General features: G+C 37.4%; 3 protein-coding genes across 4 annotated transcripts in view; all 3 read left to right on the plus strand.

The window, feature by feature from the left end:
• The first annotated feature begins 273 nt into the window (after positions 1–273).
• Positions 274–11,381, plus strand: rexo1 (REX1, RNA exonuclease 1 homolog). Its single transcript, XM_081349090.1, has 16 exons — positions 274–614; positions 1,049–2,769; positions 2,956–3,066; positions 4,011–4,227; positions 4,316–4,458; positions 4,537–4,674; positions 4,770–4,890; positions 5,417–5,542; positions 5,883–6,020; positions 6,994–7,107; positions 7,222–7,295; positions 7,851–7,961; positions 8,153–8,268; positions 8,351–8,489; positions 9,820–9,940; positions 10,150–11,381. The coding sequence occupies exons 1-16, from the start codon at positions 428–430 to the stop codon at positions 10,236–10,238; spliced, it is 3,666 nt and encodes a 1,221-aa protein (XP_081205216.1). The 5' UTR covers positions 274–427; the 3' UTR covers positions 10,239–11,381.
• A 6,531-nt stretch (positions 11,382–17,912) lies between these two features.
• On the plus strand, positions 17,913–23,164 carry dmbx2 (diencephalon/mesencephalon homeobox 2). The gene is made up of 3 exons (XM_081349091.1): positions 17,913–20,892; positions 21,633–21,808; positions 22,298–23,164. The coding sequence occupies exons 1-3, from the start codon at positions 20,721–20,723 to the stop codon at positions 22,748–22,750; spliced, it is 801 nt and encodes a 266-aa protein (XP_081205217.1). The 5' UTR covers positions 17,913–20,720; the 3' UTR covers positions 22,751–23,164.
• A 1,002-nt stretch (positions 23,165–24,166) lies between these two features.
• csnk1g2b (casein kinase 1, gamma 2b) overlaps positions 24,167–26,110 on the plus strand; it is a 32,073-nt gene continuing 30,129 nt past the window's right edge. Inside the window, exon 1 of one of the 2 annotated variants that reach the window (XM_081349299.1) lies at positions 24,167–24,334. The gene's annotated coding sequence lies outside the window, so the exon portion shown is untranslated. The remainder of the gene's footprint in view (positions 24,335–26,110) is intronic. The other variant, XM_081349298.1, reaches the window with a different exon arrangement.

Below are 26,110 nucleotides of genomic sequence, written 5' to 3' on the forward strand. Positions count from 1 at the left end.
CAATAAAATGGTATAACATTCAACCACACCTATAAACCTCTAGTAACACGTGTCACTCCACTTAAATCACAAGTTATTTGTTTAAAAGAAAAGATTAAGGCTCAATAATAAAGCCTAAAGCAGCTTTTTAACGTGTTTTAAGACCAACACGTATAAGAGGCAACAGTTGCTCGACTGAAAAAAACTCGACGCAGAGTGGGTACGCTAATTCCCACAGGCAGAAGATCCGGGCAACTATATTACGTAAAGAACGCGACGCTCGCTGGGGGCCTCGCGTGCCTCTGTCGCTCATAAAATATGGCGTCGTAGGAAGTCTGTTGTTGTCCGAAAGAAAGTGGCAACATACGGAAATGCAAATAACCACGCATGTGTTGTCAAAACCACACCAGTTAAAAGGCAGATGAAGTGACAGTGGTTATGAAGCGCAATGTTGAGATCTACGGGGTTCTTTCGTGGGATTGACTGCCCGTTTTATTGTGAGAATAACAAAGGGAAAGCCGGTGCAAATGGGTGCAGCAGACCCTACTGTCACTTCAGACACAGCAAACAAAGACGAGCCGGCTCTGGGATATACGACATCAAAAAGACTAAAGCGCTTTCTGCGAGTCCAAACGGTGAATTAAAATGTCTTTGTGATCTCAGGTTTTCTTCTGTTCAGATAGTCTTTTGGTTCATGTACGTTTAAATGCACAGACGATTTCTGCTGTGGAACAAAGAAACAAAAACAAACAACAGAATTTAAATGTGGATCTGTCAGTCAGTCCAATTGATGTATTATTAATAAGCACTTTTTATAGCTTGGTACAAATGCCTTTACTGCTGACAGTTACCTTTTATCCCTCAAATGTAGGTAGTTACTGGGAAATATTTGTTTTTGTTGTATGCAATAATTTATTTTCAGTATGTCAAGTTAGTTTGACTTTAGTGCAATATGTTTATATATATATATATATATATATATATATATATATATATATATATATATATATAGTGTGTAATATATTGTTATGAATCTGTGGTTGATTTTTCAAATCTTGTGACTTTACAGATCAAGGATATGATCCATTCAGTCCGGAGGTTGTGAGACCGGGAAAGCATAATGGGGAGCCACCATCAAGCCTGTCGGCGGGTCAGGATGTGGACCTGGGGACCATGGAGTTGGAGCTGGTCAATCAGGCCATTGAGGCTGTTCGCAATGAGATGGAAAGGGAGAAGAAGAAGCTTTCTCGGATTGGAGATCAGGAATATGAACCCACCACGAGCTCTGTTAAAAGACCGAAGCCCCCTGCATCATCACATCAGGGCTATGATCCTGGGAGCTATCAGATGGGCCAAGCGAGTGAATACACCCCGTCCCCTCGCTCCAGCAAATACACTTTGGACTCGGAGAACAGCAGTAACAACGCCAGCGCGATGGAGTATGTGCCCACTTCTGTCTCCAAAACAAAAGTTAAAAAGGTGTTACCCCCGCCACCATCCCGTGTCAAGTTTAAATACACTCTGGATAATTCCAAACCAACAACGGACATGGAGTACGACCCGCTGTCAAACTATTCAGCTAAGCCGACTGTTAAAGAACAGAGAACTTTGTGTTCAGAGGGAGAGGGGAGAAAGAGATTTTACCCTAAAAAACAAGGGGAAGATGAGGAATATGTTCCTACGGCAAAAAAACCAAGGTCGTCGCCACCTAAGGCAGATGTCCCAAAGTACACTGCAAGTTTGTCTGAATCCGACGAGGAAAGTTCGGGGACAGAGTATCGGCCTATGTCCATAAGCCGCCTGCAGCGCAAGGGGATCAACATCGGCTTGAAACAGGGACGAGAGTTGGGTTTGATGGGACAGCAAAGAAAGCAGGTGTCTAAAATAGATGATGGCTTCTCACAGAGCGAATCGGAAGACATCCAGGATGTGGACAGGACAAACATAAAGATGCATAAAAAGATGTCTGTGAGTCAGTTGAAAAATGTTAAATCTGATAAGCCAAAAAAAGAGGAGAAAGACCCCAATAAGAAGAATCCAAAAGAAAGGCTGGAAAGTTCAAGTGTGAACAAGACGTCAAAAAATTCAAGTAAAAAAGAGAAGAACCAAAGCAAGACTCTGGATGGAAGCAGTAAGTCCAAGGAAAAGGTGCGGAAAGACGGAGCTGAGTCAAAGAGTAATGACGAAAAGAACAAGAAGATGGTTAAGATAAAGAGTGAACACAGCCAAAGGGAAAAAGAGAGAGGAAGTGGCGACATCAAGAAACCCAAAACGGACAAACCTGTAAAAAACGATAAGGTGCCATCCAAATTCAAGGACCAAAAGAACGGAAAACTTGAGAGCAGCTCAAAGGAGAAGTGCAAAAAGAAAAGCAGCCATGGAAGTGGCAGTTCCAATAGCAGTAGCACTAAAGATAAAAGTAAAAAAAGCAGCTCGATCCTTGATCACAAAGAGGCAAGAGAGACCAAACAGAGGAATCTCAGCCACAAGGACTTGTTCGGTGCTGAGAGTGCCGAAGAGGATGATGAGGAAGACGGGAGGATAGTGAGGAAGTCTGCTTCTGCTTTTAAACGGGGAAGCCTCATGATTAATAAGAGGAAAACCTCTGAAGATACTTCATCATCGTCAGAGGATGATGATGATGATGGAGGTGGTGGTGGTGATGAAGCAGTGGACTACTCCTGTCTGCAGGATGAGATGTATGACTCGGACCCCATGGAGGAGTGTCTGCGGATATTTAATGAATCCAAAGAGGTCAAGATGGAAGACAAAGGGAGACAAGCTAAGCAGGTACCACAAGGAGTTTTTCTTTATTTCTCTAGTTCTGAGAATCATTTCAATCATTGTGATTACTCTAAAATGCTTTTATGGGGTTTTGAGGATGTGATTCAACGTTTTGCTGGTGGTGGAAATTTCTGGGTTTTCTGTTGCAACTGACAGTTTCACTTTCACTTTCATGTGTGTGTGTGTTTTTAGCCTTCAAGAGAACAGGAGGAGGATGACGAGGAGGAAGAAACGGAAAGCACTTTAACTACTCTCTTTCCTGGTCAGAAGAAGAGGGTGTCACATTTTAAAGCTCAAGGAAAGGTGAGTGTTGGAATGCAGAGTCTACATGTTCTCTCTTTGTGTTGTTTTTCAATATTTGCATATTAGCTGTATTTGGTGTGCAACAGTTAGACTTTAAACAAGTTCTAAACTTAATAGAAGTAAATAGTTATACTACACTACTATTCACAATTTGTTCTATTTCTAGATTCTATTTTAAGGCATGAATCACAAAAAAAGATTTTTTTTAGAAGAAGAATAAATTAATACTTTTATTCAGCAAGGACTAATTAAACTGATCTAAAGAGACCATGAAGATATTGATAATGTTCCAAAAGATTTTCTGTTCTTGTAAACCTTCTATTTATCAGAAAATCCTAAACCAATGTAATCATGGTTTCCACAAAAATGTTAAGCTGCACAGTTGTTTTCGACTGTGATAAGAAATGTTTCTTGAGCACCAAATCAGCATATTAGAATGATTTCTGAAGGATCCTGTGGATCACCATTTTGAATTGGAGTAATATGCACACACAAAGCTTAAAAGCAGTATTTATCTGGCATTAAACTATTATTGAGAAATTAAGTTGACAGCATAACAGATACACAAAATACTATGTACAAATAAAACTTAAAAGACCATAACTTAAATGAACAGCATTAACATAAGCCAAAAATTAGCTATAGTGTTTTGTCATACCTTTACTTGTTGGAAAAGTAGGTCATTACTGTATTGAGCTTCCCTATTTTGAAAACAGTTGTACTAAAAAAGTGTAGACAAGGTAGTGTCTCTACTTTTAGATAGTTACTCCACAACACTGCGTTTTAAGTGCCTAAAAAACATCAAAATGCAAATTAGATCAAGAAGTCAGGCGAAGAATAGGGTTCATAACATATTATTAAATGATAAATCCATAGTTGTGTTCAGATATTGAAGTTATCCAGTTGTTTAATAATTGTTTGTTTTAATAATTCTCTTCATTCAGTCAGAGGCATCGATGAACGCGGTGCCGATGCAGCAGCGGAGGAAGACGGCGCAGGAGATCTGTTACCAGCGCATGCAGAAGGCCCAGCAGCAGGCGGCACAGCTGGCTGCTGCAGTAAAGACTGCGTCTGCCTCGACCCACCCAATACTGGGGCTCCCTGGAGAAAAACGACGGGTGGCACACCGGCCAAATGCCTCCCTGCCCTCCTTAAAGCCTGGTATGAATGGGTCCTACATTCAATCAGTTACAGCAGGATTAAGTTGTAGGAGATAAAAACACATTTATCATTTCTTTTTGGGGATTAGCTGATGCCAGCAGTCAGGTGTTGTCACCCACCAGGGTGACAAAAGATCAGCCTTTAGTCAAAGCTCAAACGTCGGCGGGCATCCTGTCAAAGACCACATCCACTACCATGCAGAAGAGAGTTGCTCACACCCCCACCATGAAGGTAACGTCGCCCTATAACAGTCATGTAATGTTTTTTTTGCATACCTCCAATAAACACTCTCTTTTCTGCCCATCACAGAGCTCTGCCATGAAGCGTCCTGTCATTCCTGCTGAATTTGGGGCCAAGGTGCCCACTAATGTCCGTCAGCGTTACCTCAATATCTTCATTGATGAGTGCCTGAAGTTCAATTCCTCTGAACAGGAAGCCTTTCAGATGGTATGACGTCCAACGTCCATAATTTAATTTCAGTTAATGTCAACTCCCTGATATATCGTTGATGTGTATATTGTGGATGTCTTCTTTGCCCCCAGGCTCTGGAGGAAGAGAAGGTTGTGTATGACAGGAGCAGCAGTAAGAACATCTACCTGAATGTAGCTGTGAACACACTGAAGAAGCTCCGCAGCAAGAGCACACCTATGTCCCCTGTCCTCAGTGCGTCTAACACACACACACTCAGATCAGTACTCTTGTTATACTGACAGTATTGCTTTTGTATTTATTTATTTAGTAGACATTCGTCTAAAATGACAGAGGGGGAATCTGGGGTTAAGTGCCTTTCTCAAGAGAATAACAGTAGTTTGTCTGGTTTGTGGGTCTCTGTTGTTAAACTGTTATTGTTCATGAAAGAGTCCAAAAGTTTGAAACCAGATTGAAAATTTCGGATGTAAATCTAATTTATACCTGGAAATAAGAAACGCTTTAGAATTTTTGACTCAATTAAAACTAAGAAATGTTGTGATATAAAATTAATTTAAATTGCATTCTGCACTTACTAAATAAGCAAATTTGTGGAGTACATACAGCTTAAGTGCTTTTGTCAGATTGACATACCAAAAAAGTTGCTCAATTTTCATTTTATTTTTAATTAAATGCATTTTTTATAAAAAAATAATCTATATTTAAATATATGAATATAATATTCATCTTGTATTATTTATGAATTCTCTTTGTTCCACAGAGACCCCAGCTGTATCTGGAAACAGAAAGGCTCAATCCCATGAAGAAGTACTTGGTGGACGGCTTGCTGCTACAACCAGCTTTACAATCAACCGCTCCGGCAAACAGCAGGATATGGACCTCAAAGGTACCTCAGTCCACTTCAGTTCATATTTTTATTAGATTTAATTGTTATTTGAGGTTTAGTTTTAGTCATTTTAGTACTTAAACTTATATTTCAGTTAGTTTTCGGAAGCAACATTTCTCGTTTAGGTTTTCTAAGTTTAGGTTTTTCTGATTTATTCTAATTAACGAAAATATTTTTTAACAGTTTTAAATAACTATAACAACACTTTCAGTTCCAATCTTACTCTCCCATGTCTAGGTGATTATTTTCATAGCGCTGTAAAGTCTGAATGATATTAATGGGGTATTTCCAGAGACAGATCTATTTACAGGTGTTTTTCTATTTTCATGCTGGTTTTCAGGTGCCATTCTCTACAAAATACTGAAAAAGTATGCAATGACTGAAGAACAGCTGCAGGAGCATGGCTACCCCAGACCTCACCCCGAGATTTCAGGTCACGCTGTCGTCCATAACCTTCCAGAAAAGAAAAACAATGACCGTAAGTTCCATTTTGATGGTTTTTGACCATTTTTTTGATGCTAATTTTTCACAATTCACCCTTTAACACAGAACCAAACCACTAGGTGGCACTACACTCAAACTTTTATTACCCCGGCATAAGCCAATATAGTTTTGTTTTTCATGGACACAGTGCATCACTTAAAGTCCCCCTGTGGTGAAAATCAAGTTTTTAATGTTGTTTATATGCCAAACCATGTGCAAATTCAAATGCATAAGTCCAACACCATTGCTGAGTATTTTCTCCTTAAAACTGCAGTGAACCAAAGACATTCACAAACTACCTTGTAACCAATCACATCAACGTGTGATCGTCAACGAGTGAATCTCTGAGCTGGTGTAAGTGAGCGGAGGCGGGGATAATTTGCATATTCATAGAACCTCATATACTAAATGAGGCAAGTGTGTAGAGTTACATTCAAGCTATTTTAAGGCATGAATCAAAAAAATTTCAAGGAAAAAAACGCTTAAATATGTCATTTTGATGATCAATGATGAGTTTTAAGGGATAAAATTATTGACTACAGGGGGACTTTGAACATTTAATTTGACATGACCACAATAAAGTTCATAGTTCAGGTAGAATGAGGCGGGAACCGGCAAATGTTCAACATAAACTTTAATCACAAAATAAACAAACAACAAAGTGAAAGTAAAGCCGCAGCCCCTCAAGGACTACTGCGACATAAACAAAGCCAAAACAACAACTTAAAATGTCCCAGGCCTGGTCCTCTCTTGTCTTCCACTGTCGTCACTCCTCCTTTTATTCTTCCGGAGCTCCTCCGTGGGACTCGACCAGTCATTCACTACACCGGCCCCTGCTCCTCTCCCACGGCTCTCGGCCCTACCCTGCTTCTCGCCACAGTGACACTTAATTACATTTGAAAATATCTTCCCTTCCCGTAACATTTGCCATTTTGATTTTGATGAATTGTCCTGTATGTCTTCCTCAGCTTTTTCCAAAATCTGTTGTCGATGTGGCGCGGAGTACAAGATAAATGCTAACGGCAGCTGTGTGCGTAAGGAGGAGTGCAGTCACCACTGGGGAAGATTACGCAGAAACAGAGGTGGGTATGTGTATTGTGTACGTATGAGACGTGGGAGGAGATTCTGCAATGACCATACGACTGCTTCATGTATTTCAGTGCATATTTAGTGTCATGTTTGTGTGTGTTGTGTAGTTCCAGGAGGTTGGGAGACACTTTACAGCTGCTGTTCTGGTGCAGTTGGTTCTCCTGGATGTGAAGTGTGTAAAGTAGGTCTCATCTTGGGTCATCTTCTCCAGCAAACTTTTCTTAAATCTAAAATGAGATATTCTTCTAAATGCCCTTAAATACTTAAATAACCTATAAAATGTAATAGTCATATATTATAGATAATATCAAAGTAAATGTTACATATTAGTTATTAGTAATGTTACAATAATGTTGCAAATCTCCAATAATATAACAAATTTATTATTATTGTGTTACTGGGAAATGGTTTTATTTTTTAACAAAAAACTTTTTATTTTTATTTATTTATTTATTTATTATTGACATGAATATAGCCTTTGATATCGACAAATATAAATACATTTACTTCATCTTACAAATATGTAATTATATTTTTGCTGATGACAAACTGAGATAAAAAAGGTTGTTCCCAGTCACACTACTTGGGCATCTAGAAGTCTTTTTCTAGTTGAATCCACTGGTTGAAGCAGGCAAAGCTTTTAAGAAGGTGTTTAGAGTAAGTATTATGTTCAGTAATGTGTATGAAGTCTCTGAAGGATTAGAATAACTGTTTTTGCTGTTCCCTTTTTCTTCAGCAACATGTACAAGATGGCCGTAAAGAGTCCTTGGATGGTTTTGTGAGCACCTTTAGCAAAACGTTGCCAGTAGATGAAAATGCTGGTGTCTACGCCTTGGACTGTGAGATGGTGAGAATAACAGTTATTGAACTATACCCACACTTATTTAAGTTGGAAATAAAAAGCCTCATGAAGGAAACAGGATACGGTTGTGGTTGAGTTTATAGTTTTATAAAGCTGATAATAGTATAAGCAGCTTTAAACCTTTATTTAATCTGATTAAATGCTGTAACCTTTTAAACTCAATACTTGTTTTATAGTGCTACACAAAGCAAGGTTTGGAGCTGACTAGAGTGACTGTCATTAACTCTGACCTCAAAGTTGTCTATGACACGTTTGTCAAGCCAGGGAGCAAAGTGGTGGATTACAACACACGGTAGGAATTGTGTTAAGGGATTTGCCATTCATTTGCTTTTCAGTTTTCCAGTTTCAATTACACCTGTGTCTGTTATGTTCAGGTTTTCAGGTGTGACACAGGATGATCTGGAGAACACCACCATCACCCTGAGAGACGTGCAGGCGGTGCTGCTGAGCATGTTCAGTGCTAAGTCCATTCTAATTGGACACAGTCTTGAGAGTGACCTGTTTGCGCTCAAGGTTCACACAAACACTGTCTTTATAATGATCCAAAACCTATGTGCTGCCTCCCTAGATAGCATTTTTAGGAATTTAAAGTGTGCTTTTGATTCAAAGGCTGCTCCAAACAGCAGCTTTATAAGATAAAAATTCTAAGTATGCAGTCGTATATGTGGTATTGGATATATCCTTCATAAATAAAGCAGTCCCAGAATGCATTACGATAAGAAAGAGAACATTCAATATAAATATGATATAAATATATATTATATTATGTCATATTTTATATTATATTGTATTATATAATATATTATAGATATTAAGAGTGATATTTATGTTGAATAGTCTGTTCTATTTCTCATCGCAATGCATTTTGGGATTGCCTTATTTTATACATGCATGTTTATACACACACTACCATGAAAAAATAGAGATTTGTTTTATGTTTTTGAAAGAAATAATATAATATTTTTGTGAAAACCATGATACACTTTTTATTTCAGGATTCTTTGATGAATAGAAACTTCAATGGACAACATTTATTAGAAATAGAAATCTTATTCCAATCTTGTATCACAAAAATATAAGCAGCAAAAACTTTTTTTTAACATTGATAATAATAAGAAAAATCAACATATTAGAATGATTTCTGAAGGACATGTGATGTGACACTGAAGACTCGAGTTTTTAGCTTTGCTATCACAGGAATAAATTACATTTTATAATATATTAAAATAGAAACATTACTTTGTAATAGTGTTACACAATATAACTGTTTTTACTATATTTTTATCAAATAAATGCATCCTTGGTCAACATAAGAGACTTCTTTCAATAACATTAAAACATTTTTAAAGCCTTAACTTTTTTGTGTTCAAAATGTATATAATAATCAAGTTCATCATCCAAACTGAGTTTTTGTCTTATCCTGAACCACTATGGTACACCTATAATAAGTGTTTATATTCAGACTATTTTAGACTGGTTTGGGTCGTACCACTGCGGAGTAGCCCAGCACCTGTCATAGAGAGGTGAGACTCGTCATAGACATATACAGAGAGAAGTAGCTCCGGCTACAATGTTCTTCCACAAGACGCATGCAGTTCTGTTTATTAACCGCTAGATTGCCAAAAGTTATGGACTGCAGCTTTAATTATTCCAAAATTTTGACCAGTCGTGCATGTGTGTGGATGAAAGAAAGAAAGAAAGAAAGAAAGAAAGAAAGAAAGAAAGAAAGAAAGAAAGAAAGAAAGAATACAGTTATGTAGCACAGTAGGGTTTGGAACAGTGCCATTTTCATCTTTTAATGAATATTTATTAACATAATTGCTATCTGTTCTCTGTTTACTAGCTTATTCACAGCATGGTCGTGGACACCGCCATTGTGTTTCCTCACCGCCTGGGTCTGCCCTACAAACGTGCCCTGCGAAACCTTATGGCCGACTACCTCAAACGCATCATACAGGACAGTGGTGAGGATGTTAATCTGCTCTAATCTGCATCATCAGCTTTCTTAGGTCAAACACACCAAAAATGAACAGGATATATATGGCCAATCTGGCCTGGATATGAGATTAATTTTATTTTATCTATCTGTTGAAGGAATGTTTCATAATAATATAATAATTAATATTTTAATAATAATATCTGGGCTGTATATGTGTTTCCTGTCTCTTTACAGTGGAGGGGCATGACTCCAGTGAGGATGCCCGGGCCTGCATGGAACTCATGATCTGGAAGATCAAAGAAGATGCCAAGGTGAAGAGATGACCTCTGACCCTGCCAGTTCTCTCTCACCATGTTATGACTTGGAATGATTTTCGATGAACAGAGTGTCATAGAGGAAGAGTCACTGAAGCTCTTTATAATGGGCCGTGCGTCACATGGGTCGGATAAACTCTGTCAGAGTAAATGCTGCAGTTTGAATGATGGGGAAAGAAAGAGAAGGACTAACACAAAGGGGAGGAGACCTGTGGGAATAATGTGACAGATTGCAAAGCCCGGACCACCATGGCTCCTAGCAACCGGAGCTAGTGCCCTATGAAACAAGCAATCCTAATTCTCATCACGTTAAAAAAATACCTTGTTATGGCCGTAATTATCATGGACGCAAGTGGACATGGATTGGGCTGAGGGTAAATTACCTTTTGAGTTAAAGTATTCTCTATTTTTTTCCAGCAGTATTTTTTTTTGTTATCAAGAACCCTAGCCCTCCCAAATCATCAGTTTTGATGTTTTAATGTTCACTTTAGGTGAAGTGACTCCAGGTGTCGTTCCTGGAAGGTCAATGTGTTGCACTATACGGATATAGTTGTATATTAAATCCACAATTATACTTGAAACCATGTTTTTCAGCACTGATGTGATGTCACTTCCTCTAGTAATAATGTATAGCAATCCACACACTTAAAATCGCTGTCTATGTAGCTGCGAATATGTAAAACTAGATAATTCTGTCATCCAATGTCTTGTAAGCCAGACTCAGTATTATTACATGTACTCAAATTAGTACAATTTATTTACGCATTCAGATTTGTTAGTGATTTGTTCACTTAATTCATGAGCTGACAGGACAAAAAAAACTATTTACTTTGATTTACTTTTTAGTTTAATTTGTATTAGGTCATTTAAGCTATAAAACTTTGTAAATTGACACACTAAATGTTATGTCATTTGTGCAGGCCTGCCACCTTAAACACATCAACACAGACTGCTCCTAAAAATGCAACTTTCAATAACTGTCGAAACTAAAGATCAAGATGGTTGTACAGTGTTTTGTAATGTTATTAAATTAGTTGACATTAATGCCATGAGCTGTAAATAAGTTGTATCTAAGCTGTTTTTGTAGCTGTTTAGTTATTTATATTAAAAGCTTTAAATAAAACTATTACAAATTTTATTTAAACAAAAGTTATTCCCACCTAAGCATTCATATATTTCACATTATAAAAAGTCTATATACTACCACTAACATATACACTACCATTCAAAATTTTATGGTCAGCAAGATTTTGTTTTTAAATGAGTACTTTTATTTAGCAAGGATGCATTCAATTGACCAAAAGTTCAGAAGACGTTTAGATCGTTACAAAAAGTTTTATTTCAAATAAATGCTGTTCTTTTGAACTTTCTGTTTATCAAAGAATACTGAAAAAAGTATCAAAGTTTCCACAAAAATTTTAAGGAGCACAACTGTTTTCATCACTGACGTTAATATTTAGAAATGTTTCTTGAGCACCAACTCATTATATTAGAATGATTTCTGAAGGATCATGTGACACTGAAGACTGAAGAATAAATCACAATTTAAAAATATAAACCTTTTTTAAATATAGTAATATTCCACAATATTTATCACATTAATGCAAACTTGGTGTGCATAAGACACGTATTTCCGTGTCCCAAGTGAATTTCCAAACACACACGGATGTCAAGCTTTTGATTGAGAATGTTCTGTGATCTTTTATCCTGACCTGTCAGTTCCACTTCACCATCTTCCTCCAGTTATTTTGTATGTCTATATATGAGACCTTTTCCAGCAGGTGCCTGGCTAAGAACTCTTTCTTCAGCAGCTGTTTTCTCGGACAACAAAATGACACAAAGAGCCTGTGGAGGCGTAGAGGGGAGGTCTATTGTATCCAGCTCACCACAGGCCCATGTGTTTACCCTGGGCCCCAGCCAGCTCATGTCACAGTCCCGGACACCAGGTATTAAAAACAACGGCAGGATCAATATCTCGCACAATGTCGGGGTGGCCGGGAAGGGGGGCGGCTCTCACTGTGTTTATTGAGTGATTTGAAGATTTGAGCATGTGCAGTGAAACAGCTTAAAGTCTTGTTCATTATCAAGTTCGATCAGTCACTCTTCTGATCACCTTTGACTGCTGGGGGTCACCCAAGGGAGGAGGGATGCTCATGAGCAAATGTGAGTGTTTTAACAATTTGGTTTGATATTTAGTCATCTGATGTAATGACATTCATACATTTTTATATAAAGAGATCAGTTTATATATTAAAGGATTTTGTGAGCTACATTAAGCAAGAGAAGTAGACCTGTTACGACCTCCAACCTGAAAGAATAGTATATGCTAATCGCATATCACAGGTCATCAGCCCATTGTACAATCTTGTCACCTAATTAGGCGATTGATCCTCTAGTTATGTCCAATATTGATCCATAAGACTTAAGATAAGCTAGACTCATGCCATGGTCTGGCCTAAAAGGTTTTGGTTAAATTTGGGTCCACAGAGACTCAAAAAAAGCCTTCACTTGAGTGTCTGACGCTTGTCTTCGGTTAACGCTGTCTTGTTAGTGCAAATGTGTAACGGCCACCGCTCCTCTTTGAATATAAAATGAATATGATCAATTACTTTAGTAACGTTTAATACTTTATTTTTGAGAACATGCAGTTTTTTTTGTTTTGTTCGTTGGGTCCATGTTAGCAAAGCATGATTTATATTTTTAGGTTGTGTCATTATTTATGGGTTGTTTGGTGAAGGGCTCACTCTCAAATTTTGCAAATATTATTGTAGGGTTTGTTGTATTTGGCTGCATATGCAGTTTAGTCTGAGAGATTGAATCATTCAGTATCAACTCGTTATACTGCTGTTTTTATTTTTGAATGTGCATCCAACATGGTTGGTTGTCTTGGACGAAATATTTTACAAGTAAAATAGTTTATTAATGTATTTTATTCTAGATGTGTTTCTATTTCTGCCCTTGGACATTGTTTGTATTATTAATAATATTTCTCTGTGATTACGTTTTAAAGACATCCTTTTTAGAGATACTAAACTTTTGTGAGTTTGGTTGTAAAAACTTTCTTAGCATATTAGTTTTATTGTTTATTTGATCTTACAATTATTACTTGCAAAAATAATAGCTATATAATTGATTATTTTTCAAGTAAAGTTTTGACATAAAACCGATGGATAGATAGATAGATAGATAGATAGATAGATAGATAGATAGATAGATAGATAGATAGATAGATAGATAGATAGATAGATAGATAGATTTATCTTTATATTATTATTAATATATTAGTCTTCATTTAAAACTGCTTGTAAATGCTGTTTCATTTCAACACAAGTTCATGAGTTAACTGGTAGATAAACAGTTGATAAGTGAGGATCAGTCCACTATCAGTGTAAACATCTGGTGTACGTTTTTACTCCTGCTGTGCGTTTGTTTTGTTTGGTTTTATGTTCGATAGCTTTTGTGTTTGCATGTTCAGAGGCTCTTTTGAGAATATCTCTGGGTGCCTCTTATGGAGCTTAAACTGTGCCGCTGACCTCGCGCTTCTGGACCCTCACTGCGCAGGGTCAGAGGCCAAGCTATAGCCACATCGATTTCACCCTCTGAAGAAGTCTTTAGTCCCACAGCACTTCTGAGGCCCCCCTCACACACTCCTGTCCACACAGAGCTGCCCAGAGAGCCAATTGTGCTGTGCTGGGATCGATCCAGCGAGTGTCTGAGGGGCCTCTTGGTTAAGCGGCTCTCTCTCAGATAACTGACAACTACAAAGCTCTCCTCTTGACAGGCGCTTGTCAATACAAATTTCCACTATTGATAAGTAATTAAAGAAAGGGAGAGCATTCTGCTCCTCACTCCAACATCTGTTAAACAGGACCTGTAAACAAAACCTCTCAAAAGGCTAAATGAACCCCCTCTGTCCTTCTCTAGAGCCCCCCTGTAGTTTTAAACCAATCCAAATCATATTAAAACGCTTTCACTTAGCTGCAGCTTTAGGACGTCCATTGAGATAAAAAGTCCAATTCTGCTCATAAAGGCCACTCTGCAGCACAAAAGAGCAAAAGTTTCTTTAAACTCAAAACTGAGCGCTACTAGCACTCCAAACCATCAATAAAAGTATTGTTCACATTTTATGTCTTATATAAAGTTTAAACCTTGTTACAATCTTAAAGGATTTTCACATTTAGGGCCAGATTTACTAAACAGGGCGAATTAGCTCGAGAGCGCAATCCCATAAAAGCGCCATAGTGATGATGCGCAAAATAAAGAACACAGACGCAGCCGGATCATTTCCATAATGACCAACGCAATCTACCAAGAGCTGCAAAAATTAGCATCTGGTTTAAGACGTGCTTTTCTGGGGGCGGTAAATAATGGCACAAATACCAGTAAATTGACTAGCGCAAACCATAGTAAATCACCTTGCGTTTAAATTCCCTCCTCCCATAAATTTTGCATCTGAAAGGTTAGAAAATCTGGCCCTTAAAGCTACACTGTGTAGGATTTTCTCCCATCTAGCGGTGAAATTGTTTATGACTGAATATTACTTTCTAGCCCCTCCCATTCCGAGGGCGTTTTAACTCCTACGGTGGCCGTATTATTTCAAATCTGCCGGCAGTCGCGAGTAATCTCCCCCTCGCATTCGTCACGGTGCCACTGAGTGTCAAAACGCGAAAGCCGAAGCTTGAATTTCCAGGTATGTCCCTCTTTGGCTAATGTATTTTCAAGATGGAGGCGCAACATGGCTGCCGCCATTCGAGCGACTCACTCATATGTATTCTAAATGGCAGATTCTACGATTACGAGAATACTTGATTAGTTGGTATTTAATTACACATTAATGAGTACATATCATTTTGAAAGAACAAAGTGTTTTTTGCAAAGAATCAACTTACACAGTGTAGCTTTAAAATTTGTTTCACAAATTCACAGTGGTTAGGAATTATGGTTCTTGACATCACAATGTGCATGCGTAAACCAGTCTTGTTTTCATATTTTCATGGTCAGTCTCATTGATTGGACGAACACAGCAAGTGATCTACTTAAATATCCACTTGTATTGCATCAGATGCTGTCCAGTTTGGCTGGAGTAGGTCCAGGCTTTCGGAACGTAACAGTAAGAATAAAACAATCGCTTTAATTAAATGAAAGCATTTTTCGCCACTGTTTGACATGACAAAGAAACAAACAACATGATAGTTTCTATGCAAAGCTCATGATCAACTGCCTTACATCCTCAGGGCCTGTTCACACAAAATGCATTTTTGCGTTCCACTACGCTATTTCTATTGTTTTTCTAATATGGAAACATACGCTAGACGGACGTGTTTGACCGTTGTGGTTATGTTCACGTCTTTGTGCACAAAACACAGCGCAAAAGTTAAAAAAAGTAAAAAATAAATAAAAAAATCCGTTCCATTGCTTACATCTCACATTTAAAAAACGCAAAACGCTGGGTAGTTAAAGGGTTAGTTCACTCAAAAATTAAAATTCTGTCTGTAATTACTCGTTCCCAAACCGTAAGACCTTCGTTCATCTTCGGAACACAAATGAAAATATTTTTGATGAAATCATCAACGTCATTGCAACTTTCAAGGCCCAGAAATGTGGTAAAAACATTGTTAAAATAGTCCATGTGACTACAGAAGTTCAACCTTAATGTTATGAAGCGATGAGAATACTTTTTGTTCGCAAAAAAAACCCAAATAACGACTTTATTCAACAATCTCTTCTCTTCCATCATTCTCATAGTAAGCCAACATTCTGATGTAGAACCTAGAAGCGTTGCGTTGTTACACTGTCAACAGTGTATGAGAATGACATGGAAGAGAGATTGTTGAATAAAGTCGTTTTTTTTAGGTTTCAAAACCTTTTTTACAAAAAGTATTCTCATCGCTTCATAACATTAAGGTTGAACTACTGTTGTCACATGGACTATTTTAACGATGTTTTTACCACCTTTCTGGGCCTTGAAAGTTGCAATGACGTTGCTGTCAATGGAGGGACAGAAATCTCTCAGGTTTCATCAAAAAGATCTTCATTTGTGTTCCGAAAATGAACAAAGGTCTTTCGGGTTTGGAACGACATGAGGGTGAGTAATTAATGATAGAATTTTTATTTTTGGGTGAACTAACCCTTTAAACGGGAAAAAATGCAAAGTCTAGTAATGTGCTTTTTAAAAGTTGAACTTGTTATTGCTTTTTAGCACCTACCCACCGAATGATGTGACCATAGTAAGCACTATATTGTGCTAATCCGACCTGCTCCTAATCCTAATCCTAACCGTACCATCACTACAGCGCTATAGGGTTACAGAATTCGATGGGTCTCACAATTCAACACTACACCGATTCACAAAGAACGCATTTTTGCTGTTAAAATCACACTACTCAGGTCAGTGGAATATAAAATGCAAGGTCTAAAGATAAGGTTTTTAAAAGTTGAATTTATTTGAACTCGATCGCCACATTTTTCGAAAGCAGCATCATGCGCGAGACACTAATAATACATAATAAAACGTATTCTGTGTGAATGGCCCCTTTGAACGGTGTGCCTCATATGGGTTCTCCTCAATACTATAATAGTTCCATTTATTTAATCATCCATCTTTTTGCTTGTCATTTTTGTGTTTATGAAAAACTGATTAAAACTTAGCGAAATTAAGCAAAAAAATATAGTTTATGAGTTTGAAACTATGTAAAGAGTTTACCCTGTCTGTCCTGTTTTTAATGCTGCTAATCTGTGTCTTTGTAAGTGGATCCACTAGCACACATCCTCTAAACCCCTTAAACTCTACAGACAGGGTCTAAACCTCCAAAGCTTGACTATTGCTGGGCACTAAAACAAATTAATGGGTTTGCATCCAATTACACCTATGTAAATAAACATCTGAATGAGAAAATTCCAGATGCATCCACCACTTTGTTGTCTCTTTAAAGCTGTCGAGTGGGTCGGGGTAAAGCCGAAACGCAATTTTAGCAGGAGATGAAAACTCAGCTCTCATTACGGACTGAGCCGGAGTTATGAGGTGGGGATGGTGTGTGTTTGGGGTTTGGAGGGGGCATTGCACCGGGGCGGTGGTTTACGGGGAGGGGGTCACACACAACCAGCGTCTTTGTGTGGCTCTAATCCTCCCAGCCAACACAGCTTTGGCCAGGTTTCATCATGAAAGTGCCATGAAATAACTACTTTTTTTTCTTAGCAGCAAATCTCCACTAATCCCGCAGGCTGAAGAGACAAAGGCTTCTGGGCTCTGAGCTCCAAGCTTTTAATGGGGTTCAGAGGCTGCTCAGCTAAGGTTCTTCTAAATGACTTATTTTGAGAGGACACTAATACAGCTTGACAGGCAAGAACATCGCAAAGGGAGAAAAAAGCAGAGCCTTGAACACGGGGAGAAAAACTTCAGCACAATTCCACGATAGTTTGAAAGGTCAGTCAGGTGTGAAAATATCAGAAATGTGGAAAGTGTTGGTCGAGATGAGCTGTTGCCATTTGACGGCTCAAAAAAGATATCAGAGAGACTTACAATGTTATAAAGCATTACATCTCCAAGCAGTAAAACTTTACAACTGGCTTTTGCCCACCAACAAATATTTATTTTTAAGCACTTTTTTTCTCCCGTCTATAAACTAATTTCACAGTTTTTAGATTAATGCTCAAATCATGAGGTGTAAGAAAAGGTGATATAAAGTATAGAAACTGTATCAGAACTTTCCTGTATTAAAATGTACAGTCTGGCCTAAAACATACGTATAAAAATCTCCACATTTAATTTTAATAAAAGTGAATTCATCAATTGTTGTTTGATGTTTAGTTATATGAAGGCTAGTTTTATAGATGGACTTCTATGATTGGCTTTTGTATATATTAACAGGAGACCAATTTGACTTAGTATATTGTTCAATGTAAAAACTATTATGTTTATGAAGGCCAAAATTAGCAAATATGGACAGTATGTGAGCCGTTTACAATGTTAAAAATAAAAAGTGATATAAAGTCATGGAATATAGATTTGATGTTTTTTTTGTGGCTGGTATGTTCATGCAAAAAGTAATCATTTAAAAAAATCTAACAATATGGATCATATTCAATATCTCTTACTCGTGGAGAAGAGAAGATAAGTAGCCTATCCTTAACTGAACAGAACTGCTCACACATGTTCTGTTAAACAAAAAAGAGAAAGAAACACATGCTTAGTAGGAAACCAGTTACAATTTAAAGTTCAAATAGACATTTTAAGAAAGAATTCATTTAGCTTTTGAGTGTGTTGACAGTCTGTGTAATTTAATGGCTGAGCTCTATAGAAAATCAGTAATGAGGAGGCTTTGACAAATACAGATTTGAAAAACAAAAAGGCGGGAACAAAGAACCCTAAACTCTAAGTCCAGCTGAAACTCTAAGTCCAAAAACCATTTCAGCATAAGGGTACTTCAGGATGATAAGATTCTAAATATAACTTTTACTACGTTCAAAGAACCTTTAAAGTATCATCTCAAAAGTTTAAAGTCGGTAAGATTTTTAAATGTTGAATGTCTCTTTTGCTCAAAAAGGCTGCATCTATAGAATCAAAAATACATAAAAAAAACAGTAATATTGTGAAATAGTACTAATGTTTTCTGCTTTAAAATATTTTAAAATGTAATTTATTCCTGTGATGGTCAGACTTCAGTATCACATGATTCTTTAGAAATAATTTGAATATGCTGCTGATTATCATTATCAATGTTGAAAACAGTTTTTTTTTTTTCAGTTCAAAAGAACAGCATTTATTTAGAATAGAAATATTTTGCACCATTAGGAATGTCTTTACTGTCACTGTGATAAATTTAACTAATCCTTGGTTAATATCTTTTTTAAAACCTTACTACAAATGCATTTTTTTTACAGTATAGTTATGTATTAAACAGCCAAAAGTAGAATCCAACGAATAATCAGCAAATATAGCTGCATTAGCATTTCATTAATATTCCCATAGACTTAAAAACCCAAAATATAGAGAGATCTTATTGTGTAAATCTGCCTTTCTTATAAAGACCAGAATTCCATGACTGTCTGGATACAAACAAACAATCCTTTCCAGCAGGAAAGTGGATATAAAATTGAGCCAAGTGTGTGTGTGTGTGTGCCAGTCTCATGCCAGTTTATCCCAGCTCTTGCTTTGCCGCTGTACTGGTTCCTGTGTTGCCCTCTTGGAGACACACACACACACACACACACCGAGGAGTGTGCAACTGCCCTGATACTCGTGGGAAACATAATCTAGCTCTCCACATGCCTCGCCTTCCTGGCCCTGAGCTGCACAGTGTCGGGATTTAGCGGAATTTACATCTCTGAACCTCCTGAGCCGCTCCCAGCCGCTCGGCTGCAGTTTTACTGAGGATGATCTGATCTGAGGTGACTGAGGTTTCAGCTGGAGCTAAACTGCTGCTTGAGCTCAATGAGAGAGGTGTTGAGAGATGGATGATGGGATAATGACAAGGAGTGAGATTCAGATTGGTTGATATGTTTGCTTCATAACCATCTTGATTTATTCCATAATTACTACCAGTTTTGACACCACAGACTGCAGACTTTGTTTATCCCATGTGTCTTTCATTTTATTGAGTATTTTATTCATTTTCAGATGCTAATAGCTTTAATCCTCCCTTTTTTTTGAGAGGATTTGATTAGAAGGAAAGATTTCTGGAACATTTAGCCCTAAGAAATTACCCTAATAGGCCACTTCCAGAGTGCATTCTCAAGTTGACATTTTCTGGGCAAAATATGGGTCCAGTTAGCAAAACAAACCAGTCAAGCAAACACCCCCCTTGGAGTTAATACTAACAAAAGCTGGGGAACTGCAGAGAAAGAAGGAAGAGAACAACGGACAATCAAAGGCTGTTATTTTAATCTGCCCAACCCCAGAGATTAGCCGACCACATTGTTTTAATTGTTTTAAAGGGGGGAGCGCAATGCCCGCTCATTGAAGGGGGATGCTTTGCCTAAATCTCCCCAAGTTCAATAGTTTCAAAAACTTGAGCCCCCAAAACCCCCCTTTCTCTCCCTCATCCCACTTAATCCAGGCTAATACCTTTCTTTCTATTGGCTAATGGTTGAAGGAAGCTGAAGTTAATGCCTCTTAAATAGTGGAAACTGAGCTGGAGAGAACCTAAACCGTAGTCAACGTGGAGCATTACAGGTCTGCCTTACCAAAAGAAACTTCATTGTAAAATTGTGAGGGATTTTACCAGCTCCTGTGAAATGTTTCCTTGGGATTTTAAAATCGTATGAGTAAAACAAACAGCAGTTACGCGTACTTTTACAGGGTAAAACAACTGATCATTTCACAGTTCACTTGAAGTTGTAGGTAAGTGTTCATTGTTTTTGTATCTATAGAAAATGGTTTTCTTAAACATTTTATTTTCTATTATGTTCTCTTCTACCTGTTCTATATCACATTTTAGGTGCTATTTTTAATTTTAAGCGATACTCATATATTTTATCCTCTCAGCCAGCAGAATGAATTCTGTGTATTTCTGTGGACCAAGAAACGGCCAGGGGCCTTTTCCATTGCAACGCGTCAGCTCGTTGTTCCACGAGGCTCACCAGCAGATGGCGCAGCCGCACCAGCTCCATTCAGCGGCCAGCCCGGCGTCGATGCAGACTTTCACGGTGGCGGAGCGCCTGGCAGGTGAGATGCCGCTTGGACTTTTGAGACCCGGTACCGGAATATAAATGAAGTGCAGAGCAAATGCAGCATTTGTAAAAAGTTTACTTCTAATTCGTAGAGCTTTTAATTACACACCCTTTACAGTAGGCTAGTGTTCATATTAGGCCTATAAGCTACGCGTATCCGGTGATTAAAAATGAACTAGATGTAGGCTAACGTTAGATGTGTTGGCTAACTTGGCTAAATGTCTAATGATTTGATTATATTCACGAAGACATTTAATATAGATAGAATTTAGTTTTAAGTTAATATTAAAATATTTTATATGTTTTTATATGCTTTATTGCTTTTTTGTCTGCTTTAAAAAATATATATATATATATTTTTTTTTATATACGAGCTGACGCGTATATATATATATCCAGCGAGGTTAGGACGTCTGAAAATGCTTTTAATGTGCATGTTTGCAATTCAATATTACAGATGTTTGAAATTTAATTTTATAGCAATATTATAGGCTACATTTATTCATTTGCTTAAACAATAGTGTATAAAAGTTGACCTAAAAATAGTGCATTAAGTTATATAATAATGCTTTTTATTATTTTATTGTAGAACTTTGTTTATTTCCATATTCTGAATCCATTCTTCTTCCTTTTTTATGTGGACTCACAAATTTGAGCCCTACAGTATTGTCTGTTAGACAAGCATCATGAAATGAATTGTAAACAACTAATAGCCTAAATATCTTGTTCATTTAGAACTCATTCTTGAGGCACGCTACGGGAACCAGCAAAAGCAGCGTCGCAGTCGCACGGCCTTCAATGTGTCCCAGTTACAAGCACTCGAAAAGGCCTTTCAGCAAACCCAATATCCAGATGTGGGCATGAGAGAGAGACTAGCAGTCTGCATCAACCTCCCAGAGGCCCGTATCCAGGTGAGACCCACAGGAACATCTGCGGTGTCCAACAAGCAGAACACGTCTAAATATTAGGTTCTTTATTGGCATTGATGGTTCCATGACAAACCTTTAACATCCATGCATTGTAAAAAAAAAAAAAAAAAAAAAAAAGTTGCCTTAAATTTTTAAGCACAATAAACTTAAATGCTTAAGTAATTTCAACTTAAATTGCATTAACTTGCATTAAAAAATGAGTTGAATCTCGTATAACATAAAAAAAACTTGACTTAACATATTTTGATGAGTTTTATAAAATATGATATTTTTATAGTATGGAAGCTTAATTGCACAAAAGGTTCAAAATGTTCTTCAGATTTTTAAGATTTTTTTTTTTTTTTACAAAAAAATTCTCTGAAAGGAACCAAAATGGAATTTTTCAGTGGCATTACTGTGGAACCTTTCTTTTCAAGAGTGCAGGTTAACTGTGCTTAAAACATCTTTGATTAACAAAACATATTTCTTCAGGTGTGGTTCAAAAACAGACGTGCCAAATTTAGAAAAGGTCAACGCTTCACACCCCTTCCCAAAGAGGAAAGCCGAGTGCATCGCTCTGCTACTAAACAACGGAAAGAAGGGGCGAAGGACCAAGAGAAAGGCTTTAATTCAAAATCTCAATCCTCAATTAGGGAAACCAAGACCATTCCTTCCTCAGCGGACTCTATTCACCTTCATTCCCACCCCAGACTACACTCCTCTGCTGTTCTTCCATTCATTACTGGAGAACACTATCAGCAACCAATGCCTCATGCACTTGGGCTGCTGTCTGCAGGTCTGCCTTTCTCTCCTACATATTTACCTATAATGCAACAGCAGCACGGCACGGCCATCAATCTTGTGCCATTGGGGAAATGCAGCAATCTCATGCTTCAGTCTGCCTGTCAATCTAAATCTGTGGTTCACCACCACCTGGACATGTAGCCGTATCATCAACCAATAAGCCACGGTCACCCTTATTAGGACATGAAGAGGGAACAGGTGTTCCTGTGTCCTCACAACATTGTAACTTTTACTCTGAGAATAATGGAAAGGTTTGGATTTGGTTCTTTTCCTGTAACTTTCATTGTTTTTGATTGTATTTGTACAAACTTATTTTGTCAACTTTCATGCTCCGTTTTGCATAGCTTAGAGCATTAAGAAAACTTTTGTGTTGCACACACATATTTGAGCACTTTGTAGATTTTTATAAACTTTTGATAATTTTTAATACAAATAAACATGAAAAACACTCGAATCAGTGATATTCTGCTGTGTAGCTTCTGGGATTGCACACTTGGTTGTCATCATTTTTGTCAATGCAATAAATGATTTTGCCAAATGTGGATCATTCTGAGCATAAATGAAAAGGTTACATTTAACAGGTTAAATGTACATTTAAGGTTACAAAGCCACAGTTACCCATCACTAAACTGTTTACATACAAAACAATATTCTGATGTTAATATGAATATGGTCATATTTGGATTAAGAAAGTATCATGCAAAATGGTTTGCTGTAACGCATCAGTCTGGTTTCTATAAGTCTGAATAAGATTGCTGGCATATGCCTGTATAGATAATCTTATTTGAAAAATTCACCATACTGAATATTCATTAATATATGTGCATGTCCAGTACAAACGTTTTTCTGGGTGATATTAGATACACAGGCAGTTGTGAAAAATCATTAAAAGCAACAACATGTCACAACCTGTGAGCTATTGTAAGGATATGAATGATAATTATAGTTGAATCAGTTTAATTAATAAATGGCAAGAGTGAGCAGTTCTAGAAGCTAGTTCCAGAAAAGAAAAACAGGAAATGTCCATGTTCATAGGTTATGCACATCTTATAAAAAATGATAAATCATCTATATTATATATGTTTTATACTGTATAGGCTATATTATTATTATTTATATATTATACAAAACATACCCTATATAAACATATTATTCAGAATAAAGGTTTACACAGAATATGGAATTTAATGGGGAAAAGAGATGCATTTTCTTTATAAAAACAAATGGTTCTGTTATCCAGTTCAGAAAAAAACAAAATTTTCCTCTCAGTCATTTTTTGGCATTAGACTCAACACAAAAACCATTTTTTTCTCACAGCCTTGTTATCTCTAACTTTCCCATACATTTTCCAAACACCATAGACATTTACAAATCTTAGGCCTACTTCAAATAAAATTGGTCATGACTCCAAAATTTCCAGCAGTATACAGCCCTTCAACTGTTGATCCAGGCAAAACATTTGAGTTTTTCCTCCAGGTGGGGACGGTATAAACGCTGTTGCGCGCCACAGCACAGCCGCACATTCACCAATCTATCTACGCACTTTTGAGAACGTATCCACAGCAATGGGAGTGTCGGGTGACGCCGGAGCTTCGTTCACCGAAACGGTAGGCTTAAAGAGACAACAGCGAAGCCGGGCTAGTCTTTAGTGGGGAATTAAATCACTTTCCAAAGCATAAATAAAGGACCATGTCGCGGCATACTACATAGGGGACTCACAAGCAGGTAAAAACATCTTTATGTTTCCTCAGGAAAAACATTCCCTCCTCGTTTTAATCGAAAGACTGAAAGGTTCGCTGCTAGACGGCTAATGTGATGTTAGCTAAGTGGGTTGCTAAGCTAGTTCATTTGTGGAGGATTATTGTCATGTTTGTCAAACAAGGCTTGGAGATGTTTAGCTGGTTTGTCGGTATTTCCTTACATTTTCGAATATGAAAGGGGATATATTTTGCTTCGGATGTGAAATGAAATACATTTCGACGTGTATTTAGTTCATATTTGACGACTCAGCTAGACAGACAGCCACTCATTTTAAGGACGTTTTTAAGCCACTAAGCCAAGAAGGGGCTGAAAGAAACTATTCCGAATGCCTTTAAAGACATATTTAATGTGTAAAGACCTGTTTAAGTATGTAATCTTTGCTAGGCCAGGATAGGAAGCTTTCTAGAATTGACACTTCATCATGAAATAAAACAATTTATGGACGGATGATACACTTTCAGTGCCAGGATTGGTATAAATATATTTTTATTTTACATTTTATACTTTGTACAACTGATTTGGAAATCTCTTCTGTCAAGGGCATCATCTGTGCAGTTTGAAAACATTAAGGTATTAAGCTCTCGTGGAAGTGAGGTTTAATTTTTGACAGATATTACATGATTTACATTTTAAAATAGTTGTGTGCCAATTTCGTTCAGTTATCAGGCTGGACATGTGTCATATAGCAAAACAGAGGAGTGTTAAACAGTATCTCACAGTTTCACGTAGATGCTAAACAAATTAGTATGGAAAATCAGACTGTGCTTAAGGAAGTTAATGACCAGGCAGCTCTCTTTCTCACTCTTTGTCTCTCAAGCCCAAATCAACACCACACAAGGCCTTGTACATCAACACAAAAGTAGATTTATGGCACCAGCTTCTCTCTTTTGCCCATCTGAGAAAGTAGAAGTAGATGTCTTGGTTTTTACACAGCCTCTAACACTTGCATGTTTCCTGTTTGAAAGCTAAAGTTGAACTGTGCTGTCTAGTATGTTATGCAGAAACCTGGTTTGTTTTCTCTTGATATTTGATCAGATAAGCAGAAATAAGTTGTTAGCTGGCTTGTCCTGTTTTCTTGTAGGCAGAGCAACTCAAAACAGCTGTGAACACTAACTTGGCAACCATTATTAGTCAGGCAGTCTTAATTCCAGATTATGCGGCATTACAGTAATCATTTTGGCTTTATCTAATGCACTTTTGTATCAGGTGTTTTTTAGACGATGTTCCTGTGTTATCTGTGAGATTCATCTGTTAATCTGTTATAAATCTATCTCGAAATATGAAATGAAATATTTTCTTATGGCGTACTCTGCAATGTGTTTCTTTGTTAAACTTCCTTTAAGCATTGATAAGTTGTTTCTAATCTAAGTAGTAGATGGAAACATGCCCTATAATCAGTACTTATACACTAGTTCTTGTCCACAGATCTTGTAATTACATCTGATCCCTATGTGACTGTTGTGATCCCTAACTGACTTGTGGCATGGTTTTCCATTTCGCCCTTGTAGAGCTTGTAATCAGCATTTTTATGGTATCGTGTGGGGTAGTGACCAGCAGACCATCGAAAGACATGATAGACTGCCAGTCCTGATCCGGCTGAATGCATTATGTGCCACGGTGTATGACTAAACGAGGCTGTTGCTTGCTTTACTTGAGGTTATTCACATTTTCAGGCTGTAGTTTAAGAACAGTATGTAAGTTACATAATCTTACATAACCCTCTGTTTATTTTTCACCTTT

This window comes from Scardinius erythrophthalmus (assembly GCF_964197995.2).
Source record: "Scardinius erythrophthalmus genome assembly, chromosome: 20".
In the NCBI taxonomy this organism is placed as follows: domain Eukaryota; kingdom Metazoa; phylum Chordata; class Actinopteri; order Cypriniformes; family Leuciscidae; genus Scardinius; species Scardinius erythrophthalmus.